General features: G+C 40.1%; 1 protein-coding gene across 1 annotated transcript in view; it reads right to left on the minus strand.

Moving 5' to 3' along the window:
- Nucleotides 1–19,178, minus strand: part of SASH1 (SAM and SH3 domain containing 1) — a 643,930-nt gene that overhangs the window by 29,476 nt on the left and 595,276 nt on the right. Inside the window, exons 9-12 of the mRNA XM_075267869.1 lie at nucleotides 9,129–9,261; nucleotides 7,142–7,953; nucleotides 2,854–2,925; nucleotides 1,652–1,795 (exon numbers count right to left, since the gene is read on the minus strand). Of these exons, the coding sequence (XP_075123970.1) occupies nucleotides 1,652–1,795; nucleotides 2,854–2,925; nucleotides 7,142–7,953; nucleotides 9,129–9,261 (1,161 nt within the window). The remainder of the gene's footprint in view (nucleotides 1–1,651; nucleotides 1,796–2,853; nucleotides 2,926–7,141; nucleotides 7,954–9,128; nucleotides 9,262–19,178) is intronic.

The raw sequence follows: 19,178 nt of genomic DNA on the forward strand, positions 1-19,178 counted from the left end.
ACTAACTTCAAAGACACAGTCAAAAACAGCAGCGACACCCCCTGGCATCGATGCAGGGCATTCAGTGTGAATGTGACAAAATGACATATCTGTAGGATTAGCGGAGTAAAGCACTGTCAGCTTGGTGTAGTATGCGGCTCATTTGTCTCCTCTCATGAAGAAATGATGTCAATGACACTTCAAGTTTCTTTTTGTTCAGGTGTTCAACGGCGGATATGATCAGACACTAGTTTTATGTATCCAATGATATTATACGGCAAAGGCCAAATTCTAGCCAGCTCTCAGTAAGGCGTAGTATGGAATGGATCTTCCCAGCACCAATAATAATGATAGCACTATACAAGTACTATACCTGTATTGAGGCCAAGTGCTGCGTTCTTATACTTTATCTCAAGTGACAGGATACATTTTGCTAGGCCTCAAGTATTAAAACATAACCTATAGTCCAGAATTTATTTTTTTTTTTACAGGTTAGAAAATGAAACATGAAGTGTGTTTGTTCAGGCATTATGGATTCTTTTACTCTGTACACTTTTAATCCATAAGGTACATGTGCATAATAAGTAGTCTATGCTTTTATGCCTGGTTGTAATACAGTCAGGTACAGCTAGAGGGCAGCATTTGCACAGAATCTATGAAGTTATGTCCCACTAACCTTGTAGTTACAGTCATTTAGAAAGAGATTAAAGCATCTTTTCATTCTGTATGTAAATGAAACACGTCACTGCTTGTACTTAATCCTCACAACATATCATTGTTTGTTCAGGGATATCGAGTTTAGAAACCATTTGTAAATTCTGCTCTTTTTTATAGAACAGCTTCGTGCAATAAGTCCAATGACTTCTGTCTAGTCTGCTACTTAGTACATAACCCAAATGTGTTAACAGACATTGATGTACATATAAGTACAGTGCATCTTCATTCATTCCCTTTGGGTAAAAAAAAAAAAAAAGTCACAGGCTACATTGTAGTCTTAGGGCTCGTTCACATCTGCGCCCAGTCTCCATTCTGTAGGTTTCCGTTTCCTGCACAAAATTGAGCAGGAGATGAAATCCTGCAGGACTCTTTCATACCCATTCATTTGAATGGGTTTGAAAGATGTCTGGCCGTGAGCACCGGTGAGCATTTTATTCTCTTCGCCACAAAACCGTTTTTTAAAAATCGGACACAGAGTCGGACATGCAGTACTCTGTGTCCGGTTTAAAAAAAAAACGGTTTCGCGGCGGAGAGCTCAAAACGCTCACGGCCGGACCCGGTCTGACAGCTTTCTGTCTTCTGCATGCAGAACGGACTCCGGGCGCTAGTGTGAACCCAGCGTCAGTCTTACAGGATACAGATAAAACTCTAGGCTTCTCCTCACCAAAGGGAAAAATTCCTTTTTTTCCTCTATTTTATCTAAATGCTTTGGCCAAGGAAGAGTTCTATCCAGTATTGGAGCCCTCGCTGGCTCCAGGTACCAGTCATCATCCTCAATATACATTTTATCCTTGGGTATGTAGCATATGTGCGGGAGATGAGAAGGCTGTATGTGGACGTCTGCTTTCTTTAAGACACAGCTGGGCTCCAGAATTCACTGCATTGTTTCTGTTTTCTAAAGCCGCTTCATTTCAATAAACAATTTGCAGGAAAGGAATGTAAATTTCCTACTGACCTGCTCTGACACAGAACTTGTGTATTTCTTGGACATCCTTTTCCTCATGGTTTCCTTGACAGACTTGACTTTTTTACCGAGTGAGATCCTTGGTGTGGTGGGGGATTTGATGACTTCTTTGTATATAAACTCTCCATCTTTCTCCTGCAAGAGTAAATCAGGTCAATCTCATGTAGAAGGTGGAAGGGAGGGAGCTTAAGACGGCAGCAAATGAGTACTAGAGATATAGTAAACTAAATCGTATTGTTTATACAGCAAGGCAAAGGACTTGTGGGTGGAAATACAGCATTAGGAGACTACAAAATGCTAGATTTATGTCTGGATTCATTAGGTATTAATATTAAACAGCTCGTAGACAGCTAGGGCCTTCAGTCATGATCATCGATCTCTTTACTTATAGATTTCTAAGAGGAAAAAGGGAGTCTGGTAACACATGAGCACTACAAAGTGGCAACCTTAAATGGCTAGTCACATTTCAAGGACCCTATCGATACTATTGATACTTTTAATTCAAGAATTACTGGGATACTTTTCGAAAAGTTGAAGTTATAACCTCTAGGGTTTTACCTATTCTCTAGTCTCTATCAATTATAGGAAATACTTCTCTATAAGAGTAAGCAATTGTCTTTCTATTCATTTATATGATGGCTGAACAGACATATGCATTTAGTCAACTTGTTAGATTTGCTCTTATTAATTTGGGCTATGCTTGTTCTAGCCTCTAACTATATAGAGCAACTCTTAAATATTTCCCTATAATAAAGTCATTACCACTTTTGTTCTAAGCGTTCCACCTGACTGATGACTAACTATATTAACCTCTTGTTTTCAGCCAAATAAGATCCATCAACAGCAGTTTGCAGACCTCCCTTGTTTTATCAATAGTAATTTAAAGATAGGACTACAATGTCCTGATGTCATATTGAATCCAATGTATCTATTTACATGGCCGTTTTTTGACAGCCGTTTTTCACGGCTGGGAAAAAAACTAACATGCACCAACTTTGGCCATCAAAACAGACGTAGATAGACATGTGAATAGACCCTTTGAAATTCATATTACGGACATTTTAATAACGCCATTGCTCACTGCCATGTGAGTAAGTACAGTCGGAGACTTTCATAGATATTAGGATATCACATATACTCTACATATCATTTCAGATACTAGTTGTTTATAAGGAGACGCACAATGGACTCACCAGAGTCTCTGCATTATTTCCAACATGTAGTGAGCGATTGTTTAAGTCGAATCCACCAAAGCTGCAGGTCCTCTGTGAATTGAGAATAACAGAAGAGAAGGGAGTAGACAGCAAGAGTAAGATGGGAAAATGGAGATAAAGAAGAATTCAGTTAGTCAGAGAAATAATGTCATTTAGCAGAAAACATGTGCAGCAATGGAAACCAGGAAAATAAAACGCTGAAGTATTTGATGTTACACCACAGTGATTCATGCTCACAAAATGATATAATAAGGTTTTTATCAAGGGCTTTCAGCATAAAGGCACAGAAACCACTTTTAATACATTGTTGGTTAGAGGCGGCATTATTTGTAGCCTTCATCAAAGTTTTACAGACCCATCTCTCAGACAAGTCAAGACTCTCTGAAGGATGTGCTAATGTGTTAACCATATGGCTCATTGTTCGCTACACAAACCCTGATCGAACTTCTACTCCATTACTTTATCCGATTACTGTATGTCACATGAAAATAGACAAATAGATACGCCGGCTATTGATTTATATTCAAATATAATTGATAATCACATCAGTCAGCAGGCCAAATACTTATAAATGATAAACTATCGCTGTTCCATAAGGAAACATCATTTAAACAATGGCACAAAAAGCCAATGAAACCCCCATAATCAAGGGAAAAGCACTGGGGAGATTGACATCTATCTATGCTAAAAAAAACAAACAGGTCAACACTTGAAAAAGAGAGAAAAAAAGAAAAGGACTTTATTAGCCCAAGATGTGCTGTTTTCCAAGTCAGTCTGTCTGTCTGTCTATCTACCCACCCATCCACTAGAGCAGATAGCACAAAGTATTACCCAGTAATAGTGATTGATCCAATTACAGCTGACAGTTTTCTAAAGTTCACCAAAGGGCATTCGATTTTTGAGGAGACGTAGTAAAATTGGATGCCATCCTCCAACTATCTAATGTCTAAAGATGCCCATACACAATGCAAAAGTGGGCTGAAATTCTCTTTTTGTCCATTTTGGTCAGCTGTCATTCGAAAATTATATGGCAATGATCAATTGGAATGGCAAAAATGAAATCCATAGGGTTAGATTTTTGGGGCTGGAGTTTTTTTTTAAATTCATTTAAGGATTTCATCATGTGTATTGCAACACATTAGAAGAATACATGCCCTGAGAGGGGTACAGCACTAAACCTTGAATTACGTCACTAGGTATTATTGCGGTTGTGTTTTTGCCATTACACGCGAGACACCGATATGTGCAATTGTACACAGCATTTCAGTGGTGAGTGACAGCTATTCCATTTTCAACTTTGGTGTAACTTTGTTGGTAATCCTCCCTGGTCTATTAGCGTATGCTGTGAAGTTTCCAAGGCACAGATGTATTTTTTTTCTGCAACACAGAAAAAACTGAACTTGTTAGGCTAGGTTCACACTTGTGCTGGGCACTCTGTCGTTCAGGTCCACCAGGGTATCCGAATGACTCAAAGCCTGTCCGCCAAAACAGTGGTTACCCCATAGCCTTGCAAACCTCCTAGGAGACTGCAATGGAGATGTGAACCCAGCCTTAGGCTATATCACCTGGAAACCAAGACCAAACAAAATCCTCAATACACATCTTTTCTGGAATATGTGTGTTTATATATATATATATATATATATATATATATATATATATATATATATATATACATATACATATATATATACATACATATACACACACACACACACACACACACTCAGACACCACATCATTGGTCATGGCCCTTTCAATTCTTCCCTTTTCCTGTATACCATGTGTTGTTTCCTATATGTCTTCTTTGTTAAATGTAGCTATTTGCACAGGAAATGGACAATTTAGCTGGCCTTTTGTCCAAGTAAGTAGAAAACAAGACCCTTCAGCCTTCCCTACAACACTAGAGACATTTCTGTGAAAAGAAAACATACAAGGCAGCTGGAGGAAGCAGAATATGCCTAGTTTTATAAAACAAAGGACTGTAACCACACTAGGGAGATAAACAGATTTGTGCAGCTACTTTATATGGCGGGGGGACTTGGCTAAAGGTTTGAGCTTGCACATCAGTGAGGCGCTGATTCCAAGCAATACTAAAACTGTAGCCTACACTTCAGCTCCGAGAAACAACTGTAGTCTACACTTCAGCTCCGAGACACAACTGTAGTCTACACTTCAGCTCCTAGAAACAACTGTAGCCTAAACTTCAGCTCCAAGAAACAACTGTAGTCTACACTTCAGCTCCGAGAAACAACTGTAGCCTAAACTTCAGCTCCAAGAAACAACTGTAGTCTACACTTCAGCTCCGAGAAACAACTGTAGTCTACACTTCAGCTCCGAGAAACAACTGTAGTCTACACTTCAGCTCGGAGAAACAACTGTAGTCTACACTTCAGCTCCGAGAAACAACTGTAGCCTAAACTTCAGCTCGGAGAAACAACTGTAGTCTACACTTCAGCTCGGAGAAACAACTGTAGTCTACACTTCAGCTCGGAGAAACAACTGTAGTCTACACTTCAGCTCGGAGAAACAACTGTAGTCTACACTTCAGCTCCAAGAAACAACTGTAGTCTACACTTCAGCTCCAAGAAACAACTGTAGTCTACACTTCAGCTCCGCGAAACAACTGTAGTCTACACTTCAGCTCCGCGAAACAACTGTAGTCTAGACTTCAGCTCGGAGAAACAACTGTAATCTACACTTCAGCCCCAAGAAACAACTGTAGTCTACACTTCAGCTCCGAGAAACAGGAGGTCTGAGGTCTACATGACAACTCTAAGTCTTCAGAAAAAAAGTGACAAAAGTTGATGAATAAAAATAGACAACTTTCTGGTAAATGACCAGAAAACATAAAAGGTGTTATCCAGGGTTAGAAAACAACGATGCTTTCTTCTTCTCAGGAAGTGACAAGACATCTGTTGGTCCCATGGCCATGCTGCTGATCAGTCCTACTCATTTGACTCGGACTAAAATCTAACATTGCCATCTTACCAATGGAGAGGTGGCTTCCTGAGAAAAAAAAAAAAAAGCCATATTTTCAATCCTGGTCACCCCTTTTAAGAAGGCAGCAGCTACTCTACTATTTCAACTTTCCTAAATTTTCTTCCTTCTGGAGTATAGCTCATTTGCATATATTCTTCCCCATAGAGCATTGCCTGTTAGACGTCACACATCTCTTTAATGAGAACCAGCACCCCCAGGGTTATTCCTCTTCACAATGAAAGAATATAAGCCAAAGTTGATCTCATGAATAAGGTAAGGTAAGAACTACATACAAAACATATTTATAGTTACTAGATATCAAACTGTATGTTGTTTTCCATGGCGTTGATATGATTGTTTGAGCTTATTGTAGCCTTTAGGTGCTGAACATGGAAGTCCAGTGCTGACTTCTCTTTTGAGTGAAACAGTTAATGAAATGATCTATGGAAATGGAACGCTCATGCAATCAAAATGTCGGATCTTTGGAAAATATATGGCATGAACACAACCATTTGCATGCTGTGAAGTCTGAAAATAAAATGGCACAAGCAATGACCACTTCCACATAATATGAACTCTCTCCATGTCCCAGAGGTTGCAGTCAGTGAATTATTTCATTCTACTAACTGCATGGCTCCCTGCCTACTTTACAGGAGGAAATTGTGTAATAAAAAAAAATTGAGCAATTCTAAGCGAACGTAAAAACTGTCTTTTTTGTGCTAAGTAGATGTCTAATGGGGTATTTGTGAAGCTGCAAGATACTAAATGGTATAGTAATTACAAACAGGAGTACGGCAGGGCCAAGCAGTAAAATCAAATCTTTATAGCAATAGTAGAGTCACTGTCATGCAGTAGAAGTAAAGCGTGCGCCTTGAGGCATCTTTCCATGAGATAAGATTTGTCAGGCTTGTTTATTGTTAAACCAGTACAGAAGTTGTGTAATTCTACAAAGCTATAACCAATACGTAAGAAGCCAACCACTACTGACAGATCCTTCTTCAGTGCACATACCATATGTGGTATAAGGTAGGTATGTTTTATAGAGGTACATACTATTAAATAGAACTGTCTTTGTAGGGAACACTAGAGATGCTCAAAAATACTAAACATGTACAATAGTTTATGTAAACGCGTGTTAAAGGGTTATCTATCTTTTGGAGTCTATCTAATGTGGAAATACGTGCACACCTAACATGAAAACCATATGTGTGAAGGGTTAATGTCATCACTGACTGCAGCTCAGTAGGAGATGGAAGGCAAACACCAGGGCAACGTTCAGACTCACAGACTTTTGATGGATTCTTAAGAGAACCCGTTTAGTACAGCGGTCCACAGTGGCAGCCCATTTTCTTTCAGCTTCTTCCTCCTCTTCCAGTAAGCACCGCTTCTCAGCCTTGCTAAGGGTTCTGTCACTGACAGGTCGTACAAGATGAGTCAAGTTCAAATGACTGTATAAACTCCTCTCTACCACGTAGGTTATGTTGAATTCACTGACTGTACGGCCCCTTGGCCTTCTGTTTGAGAAGATGCCGCTGCCTCCTTTTGAGCGTTGGTGGAATATTTGCTGGTCACAGACTGGAGAAGATGTTCCTTTCCTAGTAGGTCGCTGGCTGAGAAAAGCTCTAGCACAGGAGTAGTTAGAATCAAGTTTCTTCAGTCTTATCTGCTTCCTGATATTCTGCACCTCTTCCAGAGAAACCAAAAGGTGATGTTTGTGCCTGTTTCTATCATAAAAGCAAACACTTTCTGTACTTACCCCATGGCTCAAGGAGCCAAGGCTTTTCCTTAATTCTCGCTCTGTCATGGAACGGTTAACCTTTTGTGATTTTTCATCTTCAGGGTATGAAAAAAAAGTTCCAATTTTCTTAGGGGGCTTTATCAGACCTCGACCTTCTGTTTTGCTCAGTGTCTTTACTAGTTTTCGGTTAACACTCATCGTGTCAAAGCTTCCAGATGAAGGGGACACAGAAAGTGGACAATCTTCTGGATGGGTTTTCTCTAGTGATTTCTCTCTACATTGTGGCTTCTTATGGACTCCAGAATAAAGTGCTGATTTATCATCCGCAACAGGTGTACTGTGAACGGCATCTTCTAGGCCTGTGTACAAAGATATCAAACCTATAAATGACATATTCATTCTCCATATATGTGACAATTCTAATGATTTCATATCATATCTCATATTATGAAATCCTATTTTATCATTAGAAATGTACCTGTAATCTTAAATAAGGCATAGCCAATAATAATTTCAACAAAAGCAGCAATATCATAGTAATGCAGTACATAAAGTGGCCCTATATAGTACTGCAATACATAAACCATTATTATATCATTCTGCAGAGCATAATGTAGCACTATCACAGTACCATAGTACATAGAGCAGCACTATCATGGTACCGTAGTACATACAGAAACACTATAATAGTACTGCAGTTCATAGAGCAGCATTATCATAGTACCATAGTACATAGAGCAGCACTATCATGGTACCCTAGTACATACAGAAACACTATAATAGTCCCACAGTACATAGAGGAGCACTATCATAGTACCACAGAACATACAGAAGCACTATAATAGTACTGTAGTACATAGAGCAGCATTATCATAGTACCGCAGTACATAAAGCAGCACTATCATGGTACCCTAGTACATACAGAAACACTATAATAGTCCCGCAGTACATAGAGGAGCACTATCATAGTACCACAGAACATACAGAAGCACTATAATAGTACTGTAGTACATAGAGCAGCATTATCATAGTACCGCAGTACATAAAGCAGCACTATCATGGTACTGCAGTACATAGAAAAGCACTATCATAGCAATGCAGTATGTCATTTAAAAGCTGTTTGTACCAAATTAGTGGTATTTAAATTGTATCATTTAGATTTAGATAAATTGCTATAGAGGTCTGAGCCTGGTTTCTTAATTAACCAGAGGATATGAAGCTCCTTATCAAAGTTAATTAGCTTTCTGCATAATGATTGTTATAGCGACTCACTTTCAACTTAAGACTGAGTTTGTCTTCATTCCATCATTACAGGATAGGAAAGAATGGGCATAATGACATTAGAAAAAAAATGGGATATAAATAGAACAAAAAGGAAGTTTGACATTTTTGTGGCAATAACTTCCACAAGCTAAATCACCATTATTGTGGGGAAGCGGAGATGGCATGACAAGCTACCTATAGTGGTAAGAATTCCCTACACTGAAGAAAAGAAGTAAATTATTACTTAAGAAGTATCTCCTGTCATATTCACCTTCTGTATTGGGTTTTTTCATTTCTTCAGCTCTAATAAGTTTCTTCCTCACTCTCCGAGTAGAGTTCACAAGCTTGTGCAACCTCTTGAATTTTACTGATTCCTCAGATTCGTCTTCAGACTGTTCTCTCGACTATTGGAGAAGGAAATGTAGATAGAAAGGTTGTATGTTAACAATGGAAGAAATTACATCCAATAAGAATTTGCAATGTCTGAACAATATCACTTTCTAAGTGACATTACAGTGATATTTGCACAACATGAAAAAGATGATTCTTATCAGATTGGTGGTGGTCTGATACACGGGAGCCCCGCTGATCAGCTGTTCTCAGCAGTAACTGTACAAAGAACAGTTTATATGTGGGGATTCCTGATCCCCATATGTAATTATCAGCTGATTGGTGGGGATGCCAAGTGCGAGACCCCCACCAAGCAAAAACTATTTTACAAATGCTTGGCCGAGCGCACATACTTTCTGAAGGGAGAGGGAAGAAAGCCACTACCAGACACCTCTGCTGGTGTCACATCTCCTAAGAACAAAAAAATGTAAAGCATTCTCAAACTGCCAACATCTGCCATCGAGGAAGTTAGGTGGATCCCATACAAGTTAGATGGTTAGCTGGCCCCAACAAAATCTTTGGGTTTGGTCAACATATCTAACGACCAGCTATAGAAGAAGCAAGCAGAAGATGTTCCAAATCTATCAGAGTGGCAAATACTGTCAGATTCAGCACACCTCACTAGGAAATTAGAGATCTTTAACTTCCCTAAACAACATAGCCCTACAGATCGATCCAGGTGACTCCAATGTAGCCAACAGCGTCTTCCCCTCTCTGACCAGTGATATCTTTGATTTGTCAATATGCAAATGAGCTCCTTGGAGCAAAGAGATTATTGCCGCTGCCCCAAAGAGCTTAGTAATGGAGGCACCAATTGAGAAAACACCTTTGTGACCCTAATGTACCTGCGGGGCTGAGTTCATATGCTGAATTCTAGTGACAGACTTCCAGTAAAATAGCTAAAAAATAGTCAGTCAATTTGCAACTATTTAACACCCCTTGCGACTTAAATAGTCCCATGCAACAGATTATTGATAGTTGATTATGTAGAGAAAACAGATGGCACTGCTACAACTTTACAGAGACAAGTCCATTTTTTTCATTTATAGACAATTATTAAATAGTTCTTTTTCACCTAGCCGGTCAGATGGACAGCCATATATTATTGAAAGTATTCAAGGCGGGTGCGCAACATCCCATTGCAGCAAGAAGATATCTTAAAATATAGAAAGAAAGAAAGGGGGGCACTCACCACTCAGACAAATTTTTCTTAAAACAACGTCCTTTATTAGGTAACAGGATTAAAAACATCCTTTTGGAAGGGAGAAAAATGCACGTTTAGGCGTGTAGAGGCAACAGCCGTTTCGCGCTGTCAATAGCGCTTTCTCAAGCCTTAAATGCAACCTTAAATGCAAGGTTGCATTTAAGGCTTGAGAAAGCGCTATTGACAGCGCGAAACGCCTGTTGCCTATACGTGCATTTTTCTCCCTTCCAAAAGGATGTTTTTAATCCTGTTACCTAATAAAGGACGTTGTTTTAAGAAAAATTCGTCTGAGTGGTGAGTGCCCCCCTTTCTTTCTTTCTATATTTGAAGATTATTGATAGTGCCCACCACTGGCACAGTGGGATGCATGGAATGGAAGAGAGAATAGAACTGGTTAATGGGAGGTGCCAAGCCTATCATAATACAGAAGATATTCCCCAACCTCAAGTCACATGTTTGTTTATTTCCTTGACTTTGCGTTTGATGAAATGTGCTGCATCCCAGATGTTCTGCCTCTAGAGCACAATATAATAAAACAATAACAGAAATATGCATGTCTTCTCCAGCAGCAGTGACAGCAGATGGAACAAGATGGAACAGGGATCCTGTCCATGAGCCAAATCATATACAATACGATACTTCCGCTCCTTCCCTAGAGGTACACTAGACTATGTAGGACTACGTCTGTAAAGACTTGCATAGCAAAACTGCTGTTCCTTTACATGTCAACGCAGCATGGTTGGTAAGGAAGAGCACTGACTGCTATGCGCGCTCTCTATTCTCCACTTAGGTGAAATATTGTGCTTGTAAGAATACATTACATTAAACCGGTTACTAAAATCATTTAAACAGGCTTCCAATTAGTGGAATAGTAAGTATTCCTGTTTTGTGTCAAAGTGTTAATGTGATATTTACAGTAGTGGGAGCACCGAACAGATCATACCTTAATAGGGTATATGAAAATGGGTTTTATACAATAGACAACCCTTTTAATGTTCCAACAACCTTTCCATGACTATACGTACAGGTGGATGAAAGAAACTTTGTAACAAATCTTAGAGAGCAATCCCTCTTTCTGCTCCTATTGGAGTCTCTCTGCACCTCCTCCCACTGCTAAACGGACTTTCACTGTGACAATCACTGCTAAATCTGTCTTGAGATGTACGGCAGGTCACATGACTCAGGTGACTCCTTGCTAAACAAGTCTATAGAAAGGGAATGGAGGGAGGAGTGAGTAGGAAGAGATGCAGATAAGACAAGAAAATCTGCTTTTAGTCTGACCCTAGAGCTATTATCACAACCAAAACATTTTATTTACATCAGTACAAGTTAGTAATCTCTAAACAAAAACACAGTCCATCAGAATAAAGCCTCTTACTCACTACTTTTCTGTTATCTAATATTAATAAGACATCTAGCAACATACTATGTCTACTGAGCTTACCCCATTGTTACCTCCTTGCCAGCTACTTTGCTGGGAAGGAGGCTAAAAGAAGCTATTTTGTACAGACTACTGACAAAGGAACAAAATGGTACTGACATAGCTCTGTGGTCACATACATTCATGGCCGTGTTGGCATCCCTGAAATTTTTCCAAGAAATGAGCTATTGCTCCCTGAAAATATTGCAAATCCACATGTTTTGCATGTTTATTTCCTTTGTGTGTACTGGAACAACACAAAAAAACCTGAAAGACAGGTAAATTGGACATAATTTCACACAAAACTCCAAAAATGGAGTGAACAAAATTGTTAGGACCTTTTCAAAATTTTGGGCAAACAACTTTATTTCAAGCATGTGATGCTCACTGAAACTCACCTTTGGCAAGTAACAGGTGTGGGCAATATAAAAATCACAACTGAAATCAGTTTAAAAAAAAAAAAAAAAAAAAAAGGAAAGAAATTGACTCAATCTTTGCATTAGCAAAGCATGGAGAAAGAGGGGAAGAGAACTGTCTGAGGACTTGAGAACCAAAATTGTGGAAAATATTAACAATCTCAAGGCTACACATCCATCTCCAGAGATCTTGAGGTTTCTTTGTCCACGGTATAAAACATAAATCAATCAATAAGTTTACAATCCATGGTGCTGTAGCTCATCTTCCTTAATGTGAACGGAAGAGAAAAATTGATGAAAGGTTTCAATGCAGGATAGTCTGGATGGTGGCTAAGCAGCCTCAAGCAAATTCCAAAGAGATCCAAGCTGTCCTGTAGGCTCTGGGTGCATAAGTGTCAGTGTGAACAATCCCTCGACATTTGAATGAAATGAAACGCTATGGCAAGAAGCTTAGGACGACCCCACAGACATGTAAAAGCTAGACTGTAGTTTGCCAAAATGTAAGTTAGTAAGCTAAAATCCTTCTGGGAAAATGTGTTGTGGACAGATGAGAGCAAAACAGAGCCTTTGGTAAAGCACATCATTCCAATGTTTACTGAAATTGAATGAGGCCTACAAAGAAAAGAACAAAGTACCAACAGTCAAATATGGTGGAAGTTCAAAGAGGTTTTGGAGTAGTTTTGCTTCCTCTGGCACTGGGTGCCTTGACCGGTAATTTTCAGGTTTCATGATGCCTTGCACACAAAGGATTTTGGGTCGCAATGTAGGGCTCAGTGTCAGAAAGCTGGTTTTGCATCTAGGGTCATGGGTTTTCCAGCAGGACAATGACCCAAACATATTTCAAAAAGAAAAAATTGCTTTTTGGAGAAGGAACAATTCAAATATGAGAGAGTTGGAGCAGTCTACAAAGGAAAAGTGGTGATTTCAGTTATTTTTTTCCAAAAGGTGTGCAACCAAATATTAAGTGGAAGGTGCCAGTAATTTTGTCTGGCCCATTTTCTTTAGTTTTGTGTAAAATTATATAATTTTTGGCTTGTTTTGTGTTGCTCGAATATTGACAAAGGACGTAAAAGTGTATAACAAAACAGGTAATTTTCTGGGAGAAATACTTCATTGACTGGAAAAAATTTCAGGGGTGCTGTACTGTTACCGGACTACCAAACACCTATAATTTCCTAGACATGTCAACCATAAGAAACAAAAGAGAGTATTTGTGAATATTTACTGCCTACGTACTGCTCTTGGCACTGGAAACAAATGTTTTACAATAGTTAGAGATATGTACCCCATGCCAGGATCATTGCATGGGGTTTTATATGATTCAGATATTGCAATCAACCGCAAACACAGAGAATCAGGTCAGGTTATAGACAGCAAATCCCTTGAGTTTTCCATCTCTCATATACTACACTATAAAATTACTTTTGGCTAGATCTGGATTTCATTCCTTAGCACTGAAGATTTTTTGCAGAATTTCCCAAGTAACATGATTGAATCATAAAATAATTGGAGAAAAATAAAATTGCAATAAAATTATTTTACGATATTACCGTATTTTTCGGTACCGGACCATAAGACGCACTAAGGTTTTAGAGGAGGAAAATAGGGAAAAAAAAATTTAAGGAAAAAAAATTGGTGAAATATTTAATAACCTAATAATATAATATTTACCAATGTAAATAGAACCGGGGGCTTTCGGACACAGGGATACCAAATGTGTATGTGTTTCACAGTAATGTTTTTGTTTTATATGTATTGTAGGGCTATGGGGGTGATTTGAACATATCTATCTATCTATCTATCTATCTATCTATCTATCTATCTATCTATCTATCTATCTAATCTATCCTATCTATCTGTCTGTCTGTCTGTCTGTCTGTCTGTCTGTCTGTCTGTCTGTCTATTCTATCTAATCTCATCCATGGATGGAAAGAGACACCCTGCAGTGAAGCTATGTAAGAAGAGAAAAAGGGGCGGGCCAGACGGGTGAAGGAGGTGTGGTTTTCTAAGCAAACTTGAAAACACACCTCTTTCACCCGTCTGGCTCGTCCCTCCTTCCCTGCCTCTCAGATCTTGCTTCTGCAATGATGCCACACAGGCAGGGAAGTAGGGGCGGGCCAGACGGGTGAAGGAGGCATGGTTTCAAGCTTGCCGAGAAAACCACGCCTCCTCCTCCCGTTTGGCCCGCCCCTCCTTCCCTGTCTGTGTGGTTTCATTGCCGGAGCCAGATCTGAGAGGCAGTGAAGGAGGGACGAGCCAGACGGGTGAAAGAGGCGTGGTTTTCTCTGCAAGCTTGAAACCACGCTTCCTTCACCTGTCTGGCCCGCCCCTACTTCCCTGCCTCTCAGATCTCGCTCCTGCAAACACGCGACACAGACAGGGAAGGAGGGGCAGAGCAGGCAGGCACCGTGCTGCTCTTCTTTTCATTCGCACAGACGGGACACAGACGCTGCGCACGCTGCATTCGGACTATAAGACGCACACACATTTTCCTCCCATATTGGGAGGAAAAAAAGTGCGTCTTATAGTCCGAAAAATACGGTAGCCAAGTGCAAGATGACAAAAATGTTTTAAGAAATAAATAAAAGTTCACATAAAAATGAGAATAAATCTAGCGGCAAAAGCAAGGTATGCTTAAAAATAATATTGGTACTACTTTAAGGCTATCTTCATAAATGGCAAAAAAAATGACTGACCTATTACATAAGTAAATTTGCCTTTGATGCCTAAAGTCCTATGACACAAATGACAACTGAGACCAATCAGAAGCCTCCGCAGCCACAAGAAAGGACCTGGTAATGTATGTGAGTCACGTCACCAGGTCCTTTCTAGCCACTAGTGATGCCACAGATTGGCCTCAGATGTCAAGTGAGGTGCAGGACTACCGTCAGCAAAGACATGACGCACACCCGAATGGGAATTGGCGATGGACACCGAAGCGCTGGGAACAGGCAAGTATATATATTTTACCCTCCCTTGCCTCCTCTATGGTTTGTCCCACTTCTGGACAATCCCTTTAATGGTTCAGAATATAAGATACAGCATGAATCTATAGATGACATGAGATAATTTGCATACTTTTCCCAGCATTGCTTGCAATACACTGCACCAACTGGAACTCCATAAACAAAACCATTAACCCCTGATGTGACAGTCACAGACATTTCTGAAACTGTATAAGTAGCTGATCAATCAACAAATTCTCTACCACCTATACAGTGTAGCAGAGGTCTATAGGTGAATCTGCCTTTCTCAATATACTCGCTATACAGAGGAACAAGCAATTGATTTAGATGAAATACAAGGAAAGCGAGTGTGAATGATAACCAACCCGACCATAGTCATTTATAATGTGTAGAGACGGAGACCAGCAGATAACATGGCCTAGAATTTGGCAAGATAAATGAAAATAAAGGAAGATATAGTGAAGAAATGGACTGTCAGGAGAAATTGCTAATGAGGCCGTAGTGACAAAGTACTAACTGTGCTAGCGGAGAGAAAATATTCCTAAATAATAAGTATACAGCATTCATATGGAAATCTAGGTCAAATGGCTGACATACTATAAATAATTCATCTTGGGTTTATCAATGTGTTGAATTGTTTATTTGTAGCAAGGTTGGGATTTGACGCTGTTCTAACATGATCTATAGGTTTTATTGCATGTGACCATGTGAAGAGAATCCATATGTCAGAAAGCCATGGGGACCCACAGCACCACTTCTGAAGAGGATTCTCTACCATCTCTGCCCATTGGGTAGATTTTAGCACTTTTCTAGTGTATATACAGTAATAACCATTTTTTATGGAACACGTACTATGATAAATAGTTTTACACAGTAGCTGCTCAGTTTCTAAAGTGATGGCGATCTGTACACGTCATGTCAAGGCTTTCCAAAAACATCATCTACATTTTTGGGAAAGAAAGCATTCCCATTGCCTAATGGCACAACATTTGTAATAGTGTTGGCTAAACGCAACGTTGTCGCGCAGACCACGGTGCCCGAGTGTTTCCTTTTAGGTTTCCAAGGTAACATTACATCAGATTATAGACAGCTGGCTCTTTACTTTTCAACCATAACAAAGCAACCAATCCAATACACAAAATTATACATTTAAAGAGAGAGGAGGACATTTGGCTGCCAGTAGACTAGACTGAAATCTGCAGGAACATTGGCATGTTTCCTAGGGTGGAACCTCTCAGCTTCTCTTGGAACAAGTGTATCCTTCGCACATCTGCAATGCTCTCATAAGGAAGAACACAGCCAATTTTTTAGAAGGGGGAGGGGATGTGGTGGTGAAGGAGAACGGGAGAAAGGGAGAAACAGTTGTAGCGAGTATACTGTAAAGGAAAACTAGTTTTTCTCAATCGCTGGACAGAGATTCTGGTGGCAGGTATGAAAAGTGTGAAGTATCTCAGGATAAAACTTGAATGTATCTACTGTATGTGGCACAAAGAAGCCACATCTATTAGAATGACACAATATAACAAATACTTCGTAAACAGCATAGAGGGATAGGCGTACTTCATACACAGGACATGATTCATTAAGACATGGATATTCTTCAGATGGAATACACAGGCCTCAAAGACAAGCTGCAACCACAACGTGTGGCTAAGATCTTCTTTCCCACCAAGTATCTTCAATCACGGAGGAGCCTTACGGTAACATGACTTTTAAATGAGGCATTTCGTCTACAGTCCTGATATTGTAACGCCAGATGTTCTAATGTTGCTGCACAGGACCGAGGTGGTCCATATCAATGAATCAGATGGCTGGCATCATTGCATGACATTTTATTGGTGCATTTCCTTTTGTAATACATTTATTTATGTGTACATACACTTTCATGTGACTCTTCAGGATAACCTGCATTTTGTGTATGAGGAATACTACTTCTTGACCTCTATATGACTTATTCTATGCTTTTCTATCAGTTTTTCCAGCTCTATATCTATTTCACAGTTGACACTTTACTAGTAGGTGGAGACTACCTCCTATCATATCTCCTTAATTCTCTCTCACTTAAAGAAACACTGAAGACATTATACAGTAATATTAGCCAGTATTAATGTGAATATAACACTTTGGGTGAGATGGAATGCTTATAGTTGCAATACCACGCATGTGTTTTGGCGAGTTTCTCTCATTCAGCTCCTCCTCCCCTTTCCAGAGACTTCTGTGGGCAGCTGTAAGCGGACATTTCAAAAAGATGACAGTGTGTCTTGGGAGAACAAGATGGACTGAGCACGGCATGAGAGTGAGTAAGTAGTTTAGGAAAAAGGGGGAGTTGGAGGAAAGAGCTGCTTAATATATATCAATATGATATATACACAGCTCGTTACAGTCACAGTACATTAGACCTCTGCCTAGTAACGAGCTGTGCACCACTGTGTCCTTCACATGGTCATAAAGTAATTTTTATCCACTGAAAGTAAACCGTGAATGACAACAAGCAGGGATCTAGAAAACCGAGGAATTCATACAGAAAGTTTCTTGGAAAATTATATTACTTTTTATTATACAGTCAAAAACATTTGCTGAAACTGGACAATTCCTTTAAATAACCTCATGTGTTGCACTGATAATGACAGGAATCCATCAACTAAGCCCCAAGTCAGTACAAAGAGGTGGTTTGCTATGTCACTAGTAGGGTTGAGTGATCGAGTTCGGAAAAGATCGGATTCCGATCGGAATTCCGAACATGATCTTTTTAGGTGGAATCGAGATCGGTGATTATTTCCCACAATGCCTTGCTATTGGCCAAGCATTGTGGGAAAAGCTAACAATGTTAGCCTTCACACTGAGTATAAGCTCCGCTCATTCTGAGCGGAGTGTTTACTCAGTGTGAAGGCTCCGCTGCGGTTCCATAGGAATGAATGGAAGCAGCCGGCACACAGCCTTAACCCCCTGCGCGCCGGCTGCGTCTATTCATTCTAATGGGAGACTAGCTAACATCTCTAGTAGCTACTTACCTGCAGAGATGGCTGGTCCGGTGCCCGGTGTTCTTGTTCTTCTTCGCCTCGCTGCCCCCGCCTCCCAGGTTAGTGTGAAAGAGCTAGGAAGAAGGCGGGGCTTGTGGCTTAGGAGAGTGTGGGGGGCACAGGGTGGAGAGACATGATGTCTCCCCTCCCAGTACCTGCCCACACTCTCCTAACCCGCCCACACTCTCCTAACCTAGGAGGCGGGGCAGCAAGGCGAAGAAGAAAGAGAACACTGGGCACCGGACCAGCCATCTCTGCAGGTAAGTGGACATCAGGGGGGACTAAGTAGCCAGAGGATTAAAAAAAATCCTCTGGCTACTTAGTGATTAAAAAAAATCACTACACAGCGTGGATTCTAACAATTAAAGCGTTCAATTGTTAGATTCCATGCTGTATAGTGAATAGGATTGTTTTTAAAAACCGATCTCCGATTAGTAAAAAAAATCCCATTGACTTGCAATGGGATCGGAATTGGGATCAAGATCGGGTTTGAATGATCGGAAATCGGATTTGAAAATCGATCCTGAAAAGTCAAGATCGGCTCAACCCTAGTCGTTAGACAACTAGTTTTGTCAACTGCAGGATTTTGAGAGGAGCCATGCCAGTCTTCTGTGTGGTTCCTGCTGGATATAGTAACGTTCCACCAGTGTAGTCCCTACGTACTGATCTCCAGCCATGATGAAACTCATTGCAGTTACAATGCTCCAGGGAGTGAGTGGTGAGCTGCATTCATTACTCACCAATTTGTTCCCCACTACCTCTCTGCTCTGCATGCTGATATCATATTAGGCCCTAGAGTAGAGATGAAGCATTGAGCAGAGCATTGAGTAAGGTAGACATCACTGGACATGAAGGCATTGCGTCATTGGCCATTATATTACATGTGGGGGAACTCTGAGGACCAT

The sequence above is a fragment of the Leptodactylus fuscus genome, chromosome 3, assembly GCF_031893055.1.
Source record: "Leptodactylus fuscus isolate aLepFus1 chromosome 3, aLepFus1.hap2, whole genome shotgun sequence".
NCBI lineage: Eukaryota > Metazoa > Chordata > Amphibia > Anura > Leptodactylidae > Leptodactylus > Leptodactylus fuscus.